The following is a 19,259-nucleotide window of genomic DNA, read 5'->3' as shown; positions in this document are numbered from 1 at the left end:
GTGCCCTTGTGTTTGTTCCCATGCTTCTTCGTTTACCACAAGGACAAGAATATCAAGCACTACTTTGAATAACTGTTCTCTTTTTTTTCCTTTTTTTCTGTCTTATTTTGAAAGTCTACACCCTCAACGTCAATAGAACTGTAACTACCCTGTATACCCTACACACACACACTGTCAACGTCAAATAGAACTGTACCCTGTATAGCCTACACATACAATGTCAACGTCAAAATAGTGTAACAGTGCGGCTAAGCTGCTTCATCTCCGGTGGTTCAGGGGGGGAGGGGGGGAGGGGGGGTGGGTGCACTCCAGCTAAATGATTATTTATTTGTACATATTTAGAACCGGGTGATGAGGAGTGGCACGATGATGAAGATGAGGTGAACAGTGATGTGGATGGAGGTGAGTAACTAGAGAGCTAAATAACTTGTGGATGTGGCTAAAGTCTGTCTGCATTTGGCACTATGGAGAACGCTACACCATGCCTCTAATTGATTGAAATGGTTGTTGTTTTACAGATGATGAACAGCCCATCATCTCGACAGCTGCAGATGCTGCCCCTGTGCCCATGGAAGCAGGTATAAATACAATGCACAGAACAAAATCATGTATATCATTTTATAGTCTCATCACATGTTACAGCTCCACCAGATGTATTCTACATGAATAAAAACAATGTTTTTTATGCTAATAATTGTGTATTCCTGTAATTTAGGTGATGCCAACTCAACGGCTTCGCCAGGGTGGTCTGCTGGTGGGTGGGAGCCACAGGACATCCCGTTTACTGGAGAGCCGGGTGTTCACTGTGACCTCAGTGCAGAGAGTGATCCAGTGGACTTCTTTGAGCTGTTGCTGACCGATGAGCTGCTCCAGTATATTTGCGATGAGACCAACAGATATGCAGCGCAGTCCATCGCAATGGTGTGTATTGTGTATATTCCACATTGATGTTTTCCCAAATTGATGACTTTGTTGTAATTTCTGCAAATAAATCTAACTTATATATCTATCTATCTAGATCCAGGACCCACTCCCACACTCCACAGTGAAGAAATGGACGGATGTCTCTGTGATAGAGTTGAAGAACTTCTTCGGGCTCTTTTTCCTGACGGGCCTTGTGAGGAAGCCAACCCTTGTGTCATACTGGTCCCGGCGTAAGGCTAATGAGACACAGCAGTTCAGGCGCACCATGAGCCTGACCCGGTTTCTGCTGCTCAAGCGGTTCCTTCACTTCAGTGACCAGGAGACTCCAGACACAGCGGACCGCATGTACAAAGTCAGATATCTTGTGAACTATCTTCTGGCCCGGTTTCAGTCCATGTACACCCCAGAGAAGAACATATCCATCGACGAAGGTGTTATGCTATGGAAGGGAAGACTGGCTTGGAAGTGCTATAATCCGTTGAAGCCGGTGAAATGGGGGATTAAATCCTACTGCCTAGCCGATTCAGCGACGGGCTACCTCTGGAACATGAAGCCATATACCGGAGTAGGCTGTGGGCTGGACACGACCGTGATGGAGCTTCTCGGACCGTTGTCCAACAAAGGCTACCATTTGTACATGGACAATCTGTACAACTCAGTGAACAGGTGTATTATGCTACTGTCTTTGGGAACCCATGTATGTGGGACGATGAGGAAGAACAGGGGGGAACCACCGGAGATGAAGCGGCTTAGCAAACCAGGCGACATGAAGCTGGGCGAGACTCTGATGCGCCACAACAATGACGGGGTGATGCTGTTGGCTTGGCGGGACAAGAAGGTTGTCAAAATGTGCAGCACCATCCACCCACACACGATGGTCACAGTCACTGAGAGGCGTAAGAAAGCCAGAGTGACGCCAGGCGAGCCAGTCAGGGATAAAAAAATTAAGCCACATTGTGTCAACGAGTACAACAAGTACATGAATGGTGTGGACAAACTAGACCAACATATCTCCTACTATCCGTTTGCCCGTAAGTCCTACAAGTGGCCTGTGAAGTTTGTCTTTTACATGTTTCAGATGGTGATGTACAATGCGTTCGTGTTGCACAAACTCAAACAGGGCAGGACAAAAACTCTCCTGGACTATATCATGTTGGTGGTGGAGAGGTGGACATCACTGAGACCAGGGAGGCCGGAGGAGGAGGAGGAGGAGGAGGAGGAGGCGGCGGCGGAGGGGGCAGTGGGGGGTGATCGTCCATATAGGGCAAGAGCAGGTGATGAGAATAGGAGACTTGAGGTGCATTTGCGTGGCCATGTGCCAGTGAGAATTGACAAGAGAACCTGCAGGCTCCACCTGCTCAGTAACGGTCCCAATGGTAGACCACTCCGGCATATGACCCTGTATTACTGCCCTGATTGTGAGGTGCCCTTGTGTTTGTTCCCATGCTTCTTCGTTTACCACAAGGACAAGAATATCAAGCACTACTTTGAATAACTGTTCTCTTTTTTTTCCTTTTTTTCTGTCTTATTTTGAAAGTCTACACCCTCAACGTCAATAGAACTGTAACTACCCTGTATACCCTACACACACACACTGTCAACGTCAAATAGAACTGTACCCTGTATAGCCTACACATACAATGTCAACGTCAAAATAGTGTAACAGTGCGGCTAAGCTGCTTCATCTCCGGTGGTTCAGGGGGGGAGGGGGGGAGGGGGGGTGGGTGTCCTACACACACACTGTCAACGTCAAATAGAACTGTACCCTGTATAGCCTACACATACAATGTCAACGTCAAAATAGTGTAACAGTGCGGCTAAGCTGCTTCATCTCCGGTGGTTCAGGGGGGGAGGGGGGGTCGGTGTCCTACACACACACTGTCAACGTCAAATAGAACTGTACCCTGTATAGCCTACACATACAATGTCAACGTCAAAATAGTGTACAGTATGTACACTATGTATTGCATTAGTATTTATTTATTTTCTGTAATTATTTTAAATTATAATGTTTATGTTCTGGTTATGTTCTGGTTATGTTCTGAAAAAATAAAAGTGCACTTTTCCAATTTGAGATACCTGTCGGGCTATTTTTACACTATTCTGAGGTTTATGGTTTGACTAAGCGAGTTTCAACTGTGATTTACTCTGTAATTGTAGATGGTAAGAACCCAATTTTTTTTTTATAATGCAGTATACATTCAAGTCTATATTTTGATACATATCATGGGCACCAAGTCATATCAAAACAATGTCCTTGGATGTGTTTTTTATCAAAACTGTGTTTCTTCGTAACAGGTTTTTGAGATTCATGCATGAATATACAAGGTACTGGTAAGACTATGTAGACATGGTATATATCAAAATGTGCGTTAGAATGTCTACATTTACCCCAAAAAGAATTTGAGTTTATATCACGTTCCAATGCAGAGCTATGGGAACTTTTAGCTGGATAGGTCAGATTGGTCCTGACTGACCATGCTATTTATAGATGGCAAAATATCTACAGTGGTACATGTGAGAAACTTTTTTCTTTTTCTTTTTCTAACTAGACAACTCACCCTTTAAAATGAGATATGGCATGGGTGTGTACGCCCAGCAGAAAAAAAGTTCTTTAGAAAATAAAACTTCAACTGGTCATAACTTTTTTTGTTGTCCTAGAAACAGAAAACAGTGTAAATGCAGGCTCTTTTAAATGGCTTCCAACACAAGAACCAACTCAGTTCATTTTTTTCCTGGAAGCAGACAAGTCAAGCTTTCTCTGAAGGTCTTTCGTTGTCACACATTCACAACAGAGAATTTTCAATAAATCATTCAAAAACGCCATTCTGCCATAGAGAAGTCTAAAAACTATATAGAAATCCATGAAACTCTCAAAGAGTTAAGAGTCTTTTAAAAGTAGTAAATGAAACAAAAACATTCAACTTCAGTTTGTTTTGACAATTATTCCATAAATGTGGAGCATACACCCTGAAGGCAGTATCTCCCAATTTAGTAGTAGTTTTTGGTACCTTCAATAAAAGCATATCTTGTGATCTAGTACCATAAGCTGATGTATTGAGATCTAGCAGTTTTGTTAAATACAGAGGTAGTTTACCAATTAAAGCTTTATACGTGAACAGGGTAGCATGTTGTTTCCTTCTAAGAGCCAGAGAAGACCATTCAACTGAGGTATATAATGCACAGTGATGTGTTCTGAAACCTGCTCCTGTAATAAAGCGGAGTGCACTGTGATAAATTGCGTCCAAGGGTTTTAGAATGCTGTCAGTGGCATGCATATACAGGGTATCTCCATAATCAAAAATTGGCATAATTGTTGCATGGATTATCCTCTTTCTATTCTCTTTAGAGAAGCATAATCTATTTCGATAGAGGAAGCCAATTTTAGGTTTGATTTTCTTTGTTAGATTTTCTAAGTGTGTTTTAAAAGAGAAATCCTCATCTAGCCAGATCCCTAAGTACTTATATGATGAGACCCGCTCAATGTGTGCCCCTGGGGAGACCCCCGCTACTGAACAAACACTAGCAATGATTGCTGTCATATTCAGAATATAGAACTTTAACTTTCAACCAAACGCCTTTCGATTTAACCAACCACCTACTGTACACACCACCCATGAACTGTGTGCAGTATGCACTCAGCAGACATTATATGCACATTATCTGCCTTGTCTGCTGTGAGAGAACATGTTCACGTGAGCAGATGGACCTCTGCTTGAACTCATTAGGAGAAAATTAGACATTAGCCTACTTGGACCTATGATATTGACCCAGTTGCTGCTGCAGGGAAGAGACAGACAGTCTATCAGTGGTTTAAGACCCTTTTCACATTAAAGCCCATTATCTATTTGCCATTTTGGACCACACGCATTGTGAGCTTGTAGATCGGCTATTTTCAAATGATTTTGAGACATTGTGAGTATGTTGAGAGAGAGAGAGAGAGAGAGAGAGAGAGAGAGAGAGAGAGAGAGAGAGAGAGAGAGAGAGAGAGAGAGAGAGAGAGAGAGAGAGAGAGAGAGACAGAGAGAGAGAGACAGAGAGACAGAGAGACAGAGACAGAGACAGAGACAGAGAGACAGAGAGACAGAGAAAGAGACAGAGAGAGATAGAGAGAGAGAGAGAGAGAGAGAGAGAGAGAGAGAGAGAGAGAGAGACAGAGAGAGAGAGACAGAGAGACAGAGAGACAGAGACAGAGACAGAGACAGAGAGAGAGAGAGAGAGAGAGAGAGAGATAGAGAGACAGAGAGACAGAGAGAGAGAGAGAGAGAGAGATGGGTTGTGACACGCAGCAAAGGTCGTTGGGTTCGGGAGTCGAACCCACGGCACGCGGTCAGACTGGATTAGCAGCCAAGGTGCCCGGAATGCTAGGCCGTCCCGGGCCGAATTCCGGAGAAAGAAAGGAAAGGAAAGAGGCCGCACAGCTCGTAGTCACGATGCTATAAACTTTATTAAGCCAACGTTATTTTAACTTTATTAAGCCAAACTTTATTAACCCATTTTGGCCTCAGATCAGATTCTAAAAATGTCTTCTACATCCTGACAGTCGTTCTTCGATTTTTCAAAAATAGCAGACCTACAAGCTTTATGAGCTTGTAGATCTGCTATTTTTCAATAGCCAAAGCATAGCATAATGCTAACACCAAAAGGGGTTCCCGCCCTTAAGCCAACGTTTCGGCAAGCAGGTTGCCTTCTTCAGGGTATGACACACAATACATATGCCAAGTGTTTTTCCTAATATTGTTTTTAATTGTTTTATTGACCTGTTATTTTCTTCATATTTTATTGTTTCTGATGTTTTGTTGTTTTGTTGTTTTGATGTTTTTATGATTCCTGTTTTATAACCTGTCTGTAAAGCACTTTGTAACTATATGTTTGGAAAGGTGCTATACAAATAAAATTCGAGGAGAGATTGCCAATCTATCAAAGAAATCACCAATCTAGAAGTAGATAATATATGGCATCGAGACGATTGAGCTTGAAGACTAGCTAGCTTGTGCGAAGTATGACAAAGCAAAGCTGGAAATAATTCATGGAAAGAAACATGGAGATACAAGGTTTCTGCCCCGACATTAAAAAAATACGTCTGTGTTTTTGATTGATTGATTGAAAATTGTATTAACAGTTTGCAGAATTACAGTACATTTCAAGCACAAACTCAATACAAACTAAGGCTGTTATCTGTGAGTGGACGACCCAATTAAGCATTACACTTGTTTACAACAGGGTCCACCATGTTCAATTCATCAAAACATTTAGAGACGTACAAATAGACACTTCTATATAGACAAAGAACAGGAATTCATCATAATGGAGGTAAAAAGGGAAAAGAAACATATCGTGTCAGTGAGTCCACTGAGAATGGCCATGCAGAATAGCAGAGCTACAAGCTCACAACGGGTCACATTCATGGCACGCCGTGAGCTTGTAGGTCTGTAGGCTGTTCTCGGTGCGTTGTACGATGGAGTGTGAACGGGGCGTGGGCATGTTCGCTGGAGGCAGGCCATCTGTTCTCTGGCCATCTGCATTGGCAGCATGTAAATGTATGTCACCTCCATGGAGAACACCCACTAATACTGGCATGCATGCATGATAATGCGCACGCACGCACGCACGCACGCACGCACGCACGCACGCACGCACGCACGCACGCACGCACGCACGCACGCACGCACGCACGCACGCCAGGGAGGAGGGCTTGTACAGCACAATACTACAGCACGAGTACAGTACAGCACCACTCACTTCAGACTGGTCCGATTGTTTTAGGAATATTCTGAAAATAATACCCACGTTTTTCACCAATTTCCCCCCCCCCCTATGATAGGGCCCCCACATGATATCTATTTTTCGTTATTTTGTGAAACGTCATGATGGAATATTATAGAAGAGTACCTCAGGTTGCCATGTATTGCTGTACTTATATATAAATATATATATTTTGACAAGAAATATTTTAAAATATTCCCGTGTTTAGTGATGGTGTGACAAAAAAGGATGTTTAGTGTTCTATAGGGTTAAATTAAATAGCCATTATAAAAAACAAAATAAGACTATTTGCAAAAGGGAAATGTGTTATTAAATCATATTTGATGAATTGTAACCTGATATTTTTTAATTTAATGTGGGTCAATTTACCCCTCGACTTCGATCAACATACCACTAACCTGGGGCAATTTCAGCCACAGAAACACTTTATTTGATATATTAAGTCACATTTTTATGTATTTTTTCATTATTTCAATTGATTGACATGCTGCTATAAGGGTAGATATAGATTTTACTGTCTCATTTTGCCTTGCTTCGAAGACAGCTTGAGTGAAAAAAAATCTTACCAACTCCCATTTTTCCCCTACATACTGACAACGGCGCCCGCCCGCCCGCCCGCCCACCCACCCACACACACACTCCACGTGGGGAAGGAAGAAAAACAGATTTTGCTTTCTTGTTTGATTTGTTTTCTCTTAGGTAGCAAGTGGACACACAAATGCGATTTTGCTAGATTTACGACCAAACCATCTCTTCTCAGAGATGGTTCTCCCAATCAAATCTCACAAATAAACTCAATCAGAGCGCAGATTGAATTTGTCACTTTTCAGTCATTACTATACCTAGTACAGTTTATTGGGGGGTTTTTGTTCAAATAGCTATTCGCTTTTATCTCAAATTGAATTAGCCACGTAATTCCAAAACAACGACGACGACGACACACAGTCTGCTTTATTTAACCCATTTAGACCCGAGGACGATTCTATGTCAGTGTGGTACTCAACCTTTTTCATGTCGAGGACCCCCAGAATTATCTGTATTTGGCTGCAGACCCCCATCTGAAAATATGTTGTTCCCGGGACCCACCCAGAAGCAAAGATTTGAGTTAAAAACGTTCACTCTGAAAGAATATATATTCAAAGATTTGCGCCACATTTTCACGATTTTTCAAAAATAGCATACCTACAAGTTCATAGCGCGGCACTCTGTGCCTCTAGTACCCCCTTTCCATTATTTCTGAATCCAAGTACCCCCTTGTACAACTACAATATTTTGTTTATAAAATATTGATATCAAAAGGCCAGTCAGTGTGTTCAAAATAAGTCAGCATAATAATAGCAAATACATATTGTTTTCTATTCAATGTCTCCAACAGGCCGAAGGAATGGGGATAGGGAATGTTTTGCTTTTGCACCATGTTCGTCCGTCCGTGTATCAGATAATCTCCGGCACTGTTGGCCAATATGCAATACACAGCAGTCATATTGTCTACTTACTTCACAGGTGTTATTAAGGGTCTGGTCCATTCGGGTGCTGCTATTGTGCAGGTTAGCCACAGATGCTTAAGTTAGGAAACTCACCAACCCACGCTTCACCACATATGCTTTCCCCAATTGAAATGTATTAACAAGGTATAGGCCAGGGTTCTTCAAAAGGGGATCCGGGACCCCTAGTGGGTCCTCAGAGATACTACAGGGGCTCCGCAAAATCATGTGTGCTAGGAACTTAGGCCAAAAATAGAAGATCTACAACTACACAATGCATGACGCTGCGAGGCGTTGTGAGCTTGTAGATATATTTTCTGTTCTGGTGTAGAGGGGAAAAAAGAGCGGACCAAGTACAGAGTCACAGGTCAGGTTTACTAAGTGACTATAAGTATTGAAGATTTAAGTGGTTAAGAAAAGAAAATACACAATATAGTCTTTTGTTGAGATTCTGAATTCTTAACACCCCCAATCCAGTCCAATCCAGTGACTTTGTTTGGTTGAGCATGCATCAGATTGTAAATACTTAACCTTTAAATTCAATTTCAATGGTCTAAAATGCACTGAAAAATGAACAACATGGCCTTGCCCCTCAAGGCCTGCTCCTATAGTCTTCCCTACCATAAATGAACCCAAAATACAAATATCTAACCTAATATGAACTAACAAAAAACTGAGAGCAAACTGATAACAAAACGATAGGTCACCCTGCACCCCTACACACCAAAGGCATGACATTATCCAGCATATCAACCCATGGTAACGAAACACTTAAAAGTACAGAGTGCTAGTGTTTGGAGGCTCAACCCGATCTCACCCGAACACGGTGAATTAACACGGATTGGCAAATTCCGTACATACTACGCTTAAATCCTTCACATTCATTAACTGCGACGGAGGGGCGGTTGCGAAGTTCGATTGAGCCGACTTAGCCCCGTCCGAGTTGCAACCCAATAGGCACAGAATCGTATAAATAATTGTTGTGGGGAGTGCATTTATTGCCCCAACTGAGATAATGGGGTGAAAGCCACACCTCCGTTGTGGTCAAAACGGTAGTATAGTAGTGAGACATGTATGGGTTTACTTTCCCGGTACTTTCCCACTGTGTCACCCAAGCGCACACTTAACAACTTTAAATGACATGCCCGAAATAGGGACACAAGCTTTAAAACACTTAACCACTTTAAACTTGGCGTCCATGTTTTTTGGCCAGTTTAATGACGTGCCCAGAAATAGTGACGCCAGGTGCTTGGAACATGCCATCGCTCAATCTCAGGCAGTTTGAGTTAAGCGGCTGGGATCAGGCCCAACATCCATTTGGAAATAAAACAGTCGTGCTCCATTGCGCGGGACGTCAGTCTTGGTTACCTGACGCGTTTGTCTGTGACAGAGCCAGCGTGGCCAGACTTTGCGAGAGAAATAAGTGGTCACCTTTGCACGTAGCACTCAGAAACACACGCACACACGCACGCACACTACTACAATATCACAGCTCAAGAGCTTGTAGACAACTAATGCATTTACAAGAAACGTTACAGGAAAACAAACCCAACGTCGCTTATAATAAGCAGACATGGCAACATTGCGACAGAACAAGGCCTTTCACTTTCAGTGCCAGGAGTGCAGCTCACATTGGTGGTATATTTGTTTTGGGGGGAAAAAAGTCAGCAAAAAAACACAGCCCCCTAACATACAGTATTAGGAGGACAGTATGAGTCAGCAGAACCAAGGACGGTTGTTTTCGTTTAATCTATCACGGTTAAAATAGAGTTTGACTATAGAGCGTCGCAGTCCCGCCCCTTACCATGGCCCATTAAATTATTCTCCGTTCATTTTCCTCAGACATTTCAGAAAGTATTTATTTAAAGACGTTTACGCCGCGGACAAAGCCAACTCTTGTCGTGACAAATCATGACAACAAACACAATTTTTCGGGCCAAACAAAGAGTTAGAAAGTAGAAAAAAACAGCAGGTTACAACACTTTTTTTGTTGTTTTTCTTCTATGTAATTATTATTTATATAGTCTGAGTTGAAGATAAAATTATTATAAAATGTTTGAAAGTGAAACATCCCTCTTCGTAAAAGTAGCAATACCACGCTATTTTCGGTGAAAACCTACCCAGTGGTGAAAGGAGAACTTTCACCCCTTTTCGACATTATCGTCGTATAATTGGACTCACGATAATGGTCATTATGAGATGTCTACTCACTCTGCGTCTCATTGGTGGGCTGTAGGCAGCTCTAGAACCCGCCTGCGTCTCATTGGTGGGCTGTAGGCAGCTCTAGAACCCGCCTGCGTCTCATTGGTGGGCTGTAGGCAGCTCTAGAACCCGCCTGCGTCTCATTGGTGGGCTGTAGGCAGCTCTAGAACCCGCCTGCGTCTCATTGGTGGGCTGTAGGCAGCTCTAGAACCCGCCTGCCAATGACGTCATCGATGGGGATTCCAAGCTAATGGAAACTGAAGGCTTTCTCTTCCTGGAAAGTTCATCCATCTTCAACCGCAGAGTTGGGACGCTGAAATAGAAGTCATTCTTGAATGATTAAGTTTGAAATCTTGTTTGAAATGGCCAAACCCATGCCTACCGGTGATGTCACTGGTGCCATCCTACAATAGAGGGTATGCACGTGACATCATCATCATAACCGGAAGTTATGCAGGAATGCCTACTGAGTGGCAAAAAACTACTTTCTGGCCTTGACGGTCCATACATCCAAACAGAAAAGTAATATTTGATTGCATTAAATTACTTTAAACAAGGTTAAATTCACTTTGTCACTCGATCTGCCACTCAATCTGCCATTCACTTTATGCATGCGCATACCCTCTATTAACATTATTTTGTGAGGACCAATTATTTGAAGATCTGAAAGAATTGTGAAGTGGTCCTTTTACTGTATCATGTCTAAGTAAAAAATAATTTGTCTCAAAATATACTTTAAGTATATATCATTACGCACAATAATCATATCATGTTAGTGGAACTGCATGGGCATTAACCTCCAAGCCCTATTTTACACTTTGGCTATTCAGAAATTGCAGATCTACAAGCTCAAACATTGCAGGGGTCTGGCATGAGAAAAGCCACACAAAAGGAAACGTCTGAATTACACACATATGGGCCACTAGAGCAGCGTTACAATAGTGTTTAACTCTGTGACCCTGTTCTGATCAGCACAATATGAGATGAGATTTTCTAGTGTTTCAAAAATAACAAAAATAGCTGATCTACAAGCTCACAACACAACGCATCATGATGGGTTGTGAGCTTGTAGATGGACTATTTTATCTGTCTTTGCGTGATACTGTTGTACGACGAAGTGGGCCATTAAAAACATAGGGGTTGGGAAAAAGTATTCCCATGTATTACTTTAAAGTAAAAGTAGTATCAATACTGCAGTGTAGAAATTCCCTGTTACAAGTTAAATGTCCGAAATTCAAATATGTCCTTGAGTAAAAGTACAAGTATTGTTATTAAAATATACTTAAAGTACCAAAAGTAAAAGTGCTCATTGTGCAGAATGTCCCATTTCACAGGTTAATTTAAAATATTTTGGAAATAACTGATCTACGAGCATTGTGAGCTTGTAGATCTGCTATTTTCAAATGGCCGAAATATATGAAGTGTTTAATGCATGCTTTTTAATCATTATCAAAATCTACAAAGTAACTAAAGTAGTTGAGTAAAAGTACAATATTTGCCTCTGACATGTAGTGGAGTAGAAGTAAAAGTACATACAATTGGAAATACTACAGAGCTACTTTTAAGGAGATACAAGCTTTCTGCCCGGCAAGAGCGATAAGAGTTATAAAGACCAAACATGCTGATGATTTGCCCTCGTTTTCCCTGAATCCTCCGTGTGTCCCAGGATAACCTCTTTGCGGGGGGATGACACGCCGTGAAAACCTCCCATGTTGTTTTCGTGCCCTGGTTCCAGTCATGAGACTTATCGCCACTCATCGGTGGCGATAAGTCACACCTGCAGTTGTGTCTACAAAGCGTGTCTTGTAAGCACTTCATGACGCCGCGGTGTCTATTTTTACATGGTGCTAAAGGTCACTGTGACCAGTTCTGGACCGTAAAAAAAAAAAAAAAAAAAAAAAACTTTGGATACACTTGTGACTTTCACTCCACTAAAGACAAATATTGTACTGTACGTACTGTGGCGCCTGTTACACACAACCCAGGAGACAGAATTGAATGCAAAATAATAATTGTTTATTCACAGCTTCTTTGGACAAATAATAACGTTTCCTTATTTTCAACACAAAGTTCATGCTTTTCCTTTTCCGGGCATTTTGATAGTCTAGGTTGGCTCTGGGTAGAAAACAAAGTTTTGAAATTGGGACTGACATTTAAAATTGTAAATGCATCTTTGCCCCTATGCAGCCTCTGTACCCGCATACCTGATAAACTACCTAAAAAAGTGAGCGACACCCACAGCCACAATACAAGAGGAAGCGAAAACAACGATCTGGTACCACCCACTCAAAACAAACATGGGCAAATTCTCCTTTTACAGCAGGGGTTCTCAACCTGGGGGTCGCGACCCCTCGGGGGGGGGGGGTCCCGAAATTATATTTAAAAAAAAAACTTAACATAAACTTTCCTTAATGATCTGGTTTCAGTATTTATTTTGAGGTATTTTCTCTATTATTAAGGTTATTGTAGCGGTCAATTTGCATCGGGGGTGTGGAGGGGGGCGGGGCGGGGGTCACAAGACATAGCCAAAGCATTTTCGGGGGTCCCCAGCCCAAAATGTTGAGAACCTCTGTTCTACAGCACTGCAACCCAAGTGTGGAATAACCTCTGTTCTACAGCACTGCCACCCAAGTGTGGAATAACCTCTGTTCTACAGCACTGCCACCCAAGTGTGGAATAACCTCTGTTCTACAGCACTGCCACCCAAGTGTGGAATAACCTCTGTTCTACAGCACTGCCACCCAAGTGTGGAATAACCTCTGTTCTACAGCACTGCCACCCAAGTGTGGAATGCCCTGACTCCCTCCCTCAAAAAATGCTAATCCCTGGCCTCCTTTAACCCATTTTGGACTGAGGTCGATAAAAAAAAGGCTTCTAAATCCAAAAAGAAATCTGAAAAACCTATGTTTCTATGTCAGTGGTGCTCAACCATTTTCATGTCAAGAACCCCCAGAATTATCTCTATTGGGCCACGGACCCCCATCTCAAAATATGTAGTTCCAGGGACCCCCCGGAAGCAAATATTTTAGTTAAAAATGTTCGCTCTGAAATATATATTCAATGATTTGCGCCACATTTGAACGATTTTTCAAAAAGCAGACCTACAAGCTCATAGCGCGCCACTCGGTGGCGCGTTATGAGCTTGTAGATCTGCTATTTTTCAATAGCTAAATTATAACAATGTTTAAAACACCAAAAGGGGTTCCCGCCCCGGAATGGGTTAAAACAGGCCTGAAAATCCACCTTTCAGCATGCCAAAGGGAGAGGAAATGATTCCCCCCCCCCCCCCCCTAGTCTAGTGACTACCCCCACCTCCTTATAACCATTAACCCCCTTCTTTGTTCCCCAACCTGTACATATCTTTTGTTATTTTTACCATTTATGATGATTTGAATGTTGTTATTTTTCATGTCATGATTATGAATTGAATACACTGCAGGACCTGAATGGAAACAAGACCGCAAGGACTTTTTTCGGTGATCCCTTCTTTGGACATGTGTTTGACTGTACCCTGTACCGATTACATTTCTGCCAATAAAGTAGTCAATCAATCTATGTTACGGCCATGGCCCACGCCCCAAAACCGGGTGCTCCTCGCCCCGCTCTTCTCACTTGTACTGTACTTTGGACCCAGACAGTGGCCTTGTGGTTAGAGTGTCCGCCCTGAAACAGGGAGGTCGGGGTTTGATCCCCGGCCGGGTCATACCAAAGACTCAGCATCAAAGGGTTGGATTGGGGGGTCAAATCTACTAATCAAATGATTCCCGAGCGCGGCAACGGCTGCAGCTCACCGCTGCTTGGCTGCGGCTCACTGCTCCAAGAGATGGGTCAAATGCGGAGAACAAATTTCACTGCGGTAACGTGTGTGACAAATCGTATGACTTTGACATGTACTGGGATTGAATACTTTGGCCATCACTAGATCTATTTTTACAGGTCACAGTCTGCACATACTGTGCATACTGATCGATTCATTTAGAATGTATGACACGAATGCAGATCAAAGTCATGTCATTATACCACCAGTAGGCTCAAGCCTTTAAATAGTCTTAGATTGTAGATGTTCCCACCAACAGAAGACGCAAATACCCTTTTTTTTTTGCTACAACCTTGTTGCGCCGTGACGCGACAGGCATGTTGGCCTAGACGACATGCCCAGAATAGTGATCCTATGGTCTCATGTTTTCTACCTGTGAACTTTGTCACTTCCAGTGGTGGAACATGACCAAGCACATTTACTCAGGTTCTGGGAGTACAATTTAGATGTATGATCCATTTTTGCTTTATCTCATTTTGACCCGAGATCAGATTCTAAAAATGTCTTCTACATCCTGACAGTTTTCTGAAAAAGCTATGTTTCTATATCAGTCGTTCTTTGATTTATTCAAAAATAGCAGACCTACATGCTCGTAGTTCCCGCCCCAAAATGGGTTATGTGCAAATATTTAACTTTTACTGGCACAACAATTATTTGAAAACTTGAATTACTTTGTAGTTTTATATTATGATTACAAAAACAAAACCTATTAATGCCCAATTTTATACACAATACACATATCGTCTTCAATGTTTGTGTTTACACAATGTTTGTGTGTGCACAAACCCTCAAAGCTGGACATAGGAGGGGCTATAGCGCCCCTCAACAATTGCAGATCGACAAGCTAAAAACTGTCACTTTGGGCAGAGCTTCGAGCTTGTGGATCTGCTACTTTTGATCCTGACGCGGTAGTATCAATATGAGGGCAAGTAGGGCAGGCGCCGCCCACACAGAAACCTTGCCTATGGTGACATCATTAATTGGGATTCCAAGCTATTAGTAACTTTAAAAATCACACCCGTGTGAACTGAGTGGTGCAAGGTCTTATATAGTCTGATCAGCTATGTCAGTGACGTCACACACTAACCATAGTAACCATGCTCACCTTTGCACGGACACGTAGGTATACAGGTACACAAACATACAGACAGATTTTCACATCTTATATAGCCTGATCAGCTGTGGTCTGACGTAATGTCAGTGACCATGGTAACCATGCTCACCTGTGCACGGACATGTACACAGGTACACAAACATAGATACAGACAAAGCTGGTTGTTGGAGTGGTTTGCACCACTCAAAAAAAATCAAACCCGTGTGAAGTGAGGGGCACTCTTATCATTGTACATCATCATATATCAACTCATATCAGAATTCGAGTCCTCACCTTCGACTTCAATGCTTGTGTTACGCAATGTTTGTGTTTACAACAAACACTCAACATTGTCCATCGTCAATGGCATTTAATGTTTGTGTTTGTTATGTTTTGCCCGACAGCAACAGTCCTTCTACCACTGCCCAGAATAGAGACACTAGTGTCCACATCATCACCGTCAGGCACAAACCTCTTATCTCCACTTTCTGACGTTTTGTGTTTTCCCATAACAATTATCACCCTGATCACAATACAGCGTCACGCAAAAGTAGCAGATCCACAAGCTCCAAGCGCGCCGCGAAGCAACACGTTCCGAGCTCGTCGATCTGCCACTTTTGCCATTTGTTGAATTTTTTTTATCGTTAAAAAGTAGCAGATTTTTGGACATGGCAAGGTTTCCACCCGACAGAGGTGCGATACGGTCAATTAGACCTCGTTGCGTCGTGGCTTCGCGCTTCTCACAGGATCAGAGGTGTTTTTGCCGCGTTTCCTCAATGAGATTATACTATTTCATTATTTCATAATGTTTGTGAAATGCAGCATACAAGGCCCAATCATATGGCCCTGTAATGCGAGGGACATGCTCCGCTGTCGTGTGACTGCAAGGACAACGCAGGGTTCCCATGGGAGGGCGGACAGTTGTAAACAGTGGTGGACACAGTACAAAAGTAAAAGTTCAGAATTCAAAATGTACTTGAGTACTGGAACGTATTGGCTTCAAAGTGTACTGAAAGTATGAAAAGTAGAAAGTAGTTTACAGTTAGTTTAGTTACACTCAGGCATGAAGGAAGCATGAGTTCAAGTCCGTTGCTCTCCCCATGTCCCCCATATATGGGGACTAGGTTGGCGGAGGGTGTGTAGAGCCCAGGATCACATTAGATAATTGACACAGGGGTGAAAAAATGGGTTAAGAAATCGTGGGATAAAAATGTAAACGAAAAGTAGAAAGTACTCACTATGCAGAATGTCCCATTTCAAGTTTTCAAATATATAGAAATCTTTTGAAAATAGCTGATCTATGAGCTTGTAGATCGGAAAAACAAAAGTAAAATAAAAGTACAATATTTGCTTCTGGGATGTAGTGGAGTAGAAGTAAAAGTATTTGGAAATACTCAACTAAAGTACAAATACCTCAAAATTGTACTTAAGTACAGTACTTAAGTACAGTACTTGTTACTTTACATCACTGGTAAACAAAGTACATTTACTGCTTTTTTTGTACTTTACTTGAGTGTTTGTGTCTTTGGATACTTATTGGCTTTCACCAAGCTACATTTATTTTCAAAGATAGATATTGTACTTTCGACTCTGATGTACTTACGAGTACATCAGGAAAAAACCAAAGCCCATTGATATTAAAAAAAATCACACCCGTGTGAACTGAGTGGTGCAATTCCCCCCACCCTCTCTCTCTCTCTCTCTCTCTCATTAGCAGGCAACAGTGCAGCACTATCTCTCTCTCTCCGTTTCTGGCACAACAGCGCCACTTTTGCCCCTACTGGTACTCATAGTCACATAGATGAACGAACACAGACATTGCTGTTCCTTGGAGTGGTTGTACCACTCAATAAAATGCTCTGTAACAGAGTGGCCTATTTCTACGTTTACTTCAAACAACCAGAGCACTTCTCCCAACCAAACCAGAGCACTTCTCCCAACCAAACCAGAGCACTTCTCCCAACCAAACCAGTCAGCTGACCATTACAGAGTGATTATCCATCATGACACACACACACACACACACACACACACACACACACACACACACACACACACACACACACACACACACACACACACACACACACACACACACACACACACACACACACACACACACACACACACACACACACACACACACACACACACACACACACACGTAGGGATTGAGGAAGTATTTTGACACTCGATTTCTTTTTTTTAAAGATTTCTGGAAGATGTTCCAAAACAATTTGAAACGACATCTGAAAAGGTTTGCCACGCCCCCAAACAGGGACAACAGCTTCAAAGTGGTTAAAATAACCACTGCAGGCATGTTGTTTGGGGAAAGCATTTAGAACAGATGAGCACAAAAGTGACTCTAGTGGCCTCCAGAGGCAGTGCGGCTCATCACACCAAATCCGAACGAAGGCGTTTGAACCAATGACTTTGCCATGCTTAGTTATAGGCACTGTCACTCAGTATTAGGAGCAGAAATTGGAAGGGGTCACTGGGATGGCTAATCAACAATCAGTAGGGGGCATCCCACAATCCAACCCTTGATGTTCAGTGCTAAGCAGGGAGGCATTGGGTCCCATTTGCATAGGCTTTGGTATGACTCGGGCAAGGTTCCCTGACCTCCTGATCTCAGGGAGGACACTCTGACCACGAGACAGCCACACCTTTAATCAGTAGGGGTCATCCTCTGTTTAGCAGGAAGACACACAGCAAGCTCTCCAGCTCCAGGATTTTTTCCACAGCACTTGTTCTTAAAGGGGCATTCCACTCATTTTCAACATTTTACTATGTCATTAATATACCTTAGAGCTGTTGTGTGGAAATAATAAAAAGTCCCCCCATTCTGTGTTTCCTAGAACTGGAACTGATAGAAGAAAGTATCAAAAAAATCATTAACATGGTGAAACACATCTTGATGACATCATCAAGATGTGTTTCACCATGTTAATGATTTTTTTCAGATCTCCAGTTCTAGGAAACACAGAATGGGGGGGACTTTTTTATTATTTCCACACAACGGCTCTAAGGTATATTAATGACATAGTAAAATGTTGAAAATGAGTGGAATGCCCCTTTAATGTGGGGTCACTCTGGGGTACCCAAATGGTCCTTGGGGAAGGGGGGGCCGTGCGGTGGTGTTCCAGGTGGCCCCCCATCTAAAAGATGATTGATAGGTAGGACCAAATTAGAATTTACAGGTCTGTAATTCTTACGTTCCATTCACACTGAGCACTATAACTATAAAGACAACAAGTAAGACGCGCGAACGCAGCTCGTAAATTGCAATAACAACAATTAGAATAAATTATGTACTTTAAGGTTTTTTTTCCAGTTCTGTTTTTTTAAGATTTTCTTTAAGTTAAGTTTTTTTAAGTTAAGTTTTTTTGTAAGTTATTTTTTTAGTGTGTGTGTGTGTGTGTGTGTTTTGTGTGTGATACAGCTGCGCCCTCTGGTGGCGGGCCGGTGGTGTTACAGCGTGACACACAGACAGACAGACACACAGACAGTTTAGGCCAGCTTCTATAGTTAGTGCTCACTGCGTTCGCAACTAGTAACTTTATCGTTCACCATTGTAATGTTTATAGTCTGTGTCAACTCAACTATATTGGCAGAGGAAGCTTGTAAAGGTCCTGGGTAAAAAACGCGTTTACGGAGCTCCGTGGGCTAAACGTGTTTTACGTCAACTCAACTATATTGATGACGCAAATTGTGAGTGAAGACGCAAATTGAGTGAGGACGCAAATTGTGATTGGCCAGAATGAGATGATGATGAGCGAGCGCTTTACAAGAAATTCTCTAAGGAGAGAATACCAGCACTCACGGACATGTTATTTGGTTTAAGGCACTTTTTATTATTTTATATTCGCACAGTATGCTGCAGAGCAGACACAGTATGCTGCAGAGCAGACAGCACAACGTACGCGTTTCGGCGTATAGCCTTCGTCAGCGTTATACTATGGCTGTCAACAAC

General features: G+C 42.4%; 2 protein-coding genes across 3 annotated transcripts in view; one reads left to right on the top strand and one right to left on the bottom strand.

The window, feature by feature from the left end:
* LOC306917469 (four and a half LIM domains protein 2-like) overlaps positions 1-19,259 on the bottom strand; it is a 65,776-nt gene that overhangs the window by 30,822 nt on the left and 15,695 nt on the right. For both annotated transcript variants that reach the window (XM_079495696.1, XM_079495695.1), the window contains one exon: positions 10,386-10,689. The gene's annotated coding sequence lies outside the window, so the exon portion shown is untranslated. The remainder of the gene's footprint in view (positions 1-10,385; positions 10,690-19,259) is intronic.
* Positions 329-10,461, top strand: LOC306917182 (piggyBac transposable element-derived protein 4-like; the record flags this gene model as incomplete). Its single annotated transcript, XM_079495315.1, has 5 exons — positions 329-402; positions 519-578; positions 716-921; positions 1,019-1,582; positions 10,411-10,461. Exons 2-5 carry the CDS (start codon positions 569-571, stop codon positions 10,459-10,461), a joined length of 831 nt encoding a protein of 276 aa, XP_079351441.1. The 5' UTR covers positions 329-402; positions 519-568.

The sequence above is a fragment of the Electrona antarctica genome, assembly GCF_951216825.1.
Source record: "Electrona antarctica genome assembly, chromosome: 24".
Lineage (NCBI taxonomy): Eukaryota > Metazoa > Chordata > Actinopteri > Myctophiformes > Myctophidae > Electrona > Electrona antarctica.
Note: the sequence above shows the minus strand (reverse complement) of the source record. Positions and strands in the feature narration are given on the sequence as shown.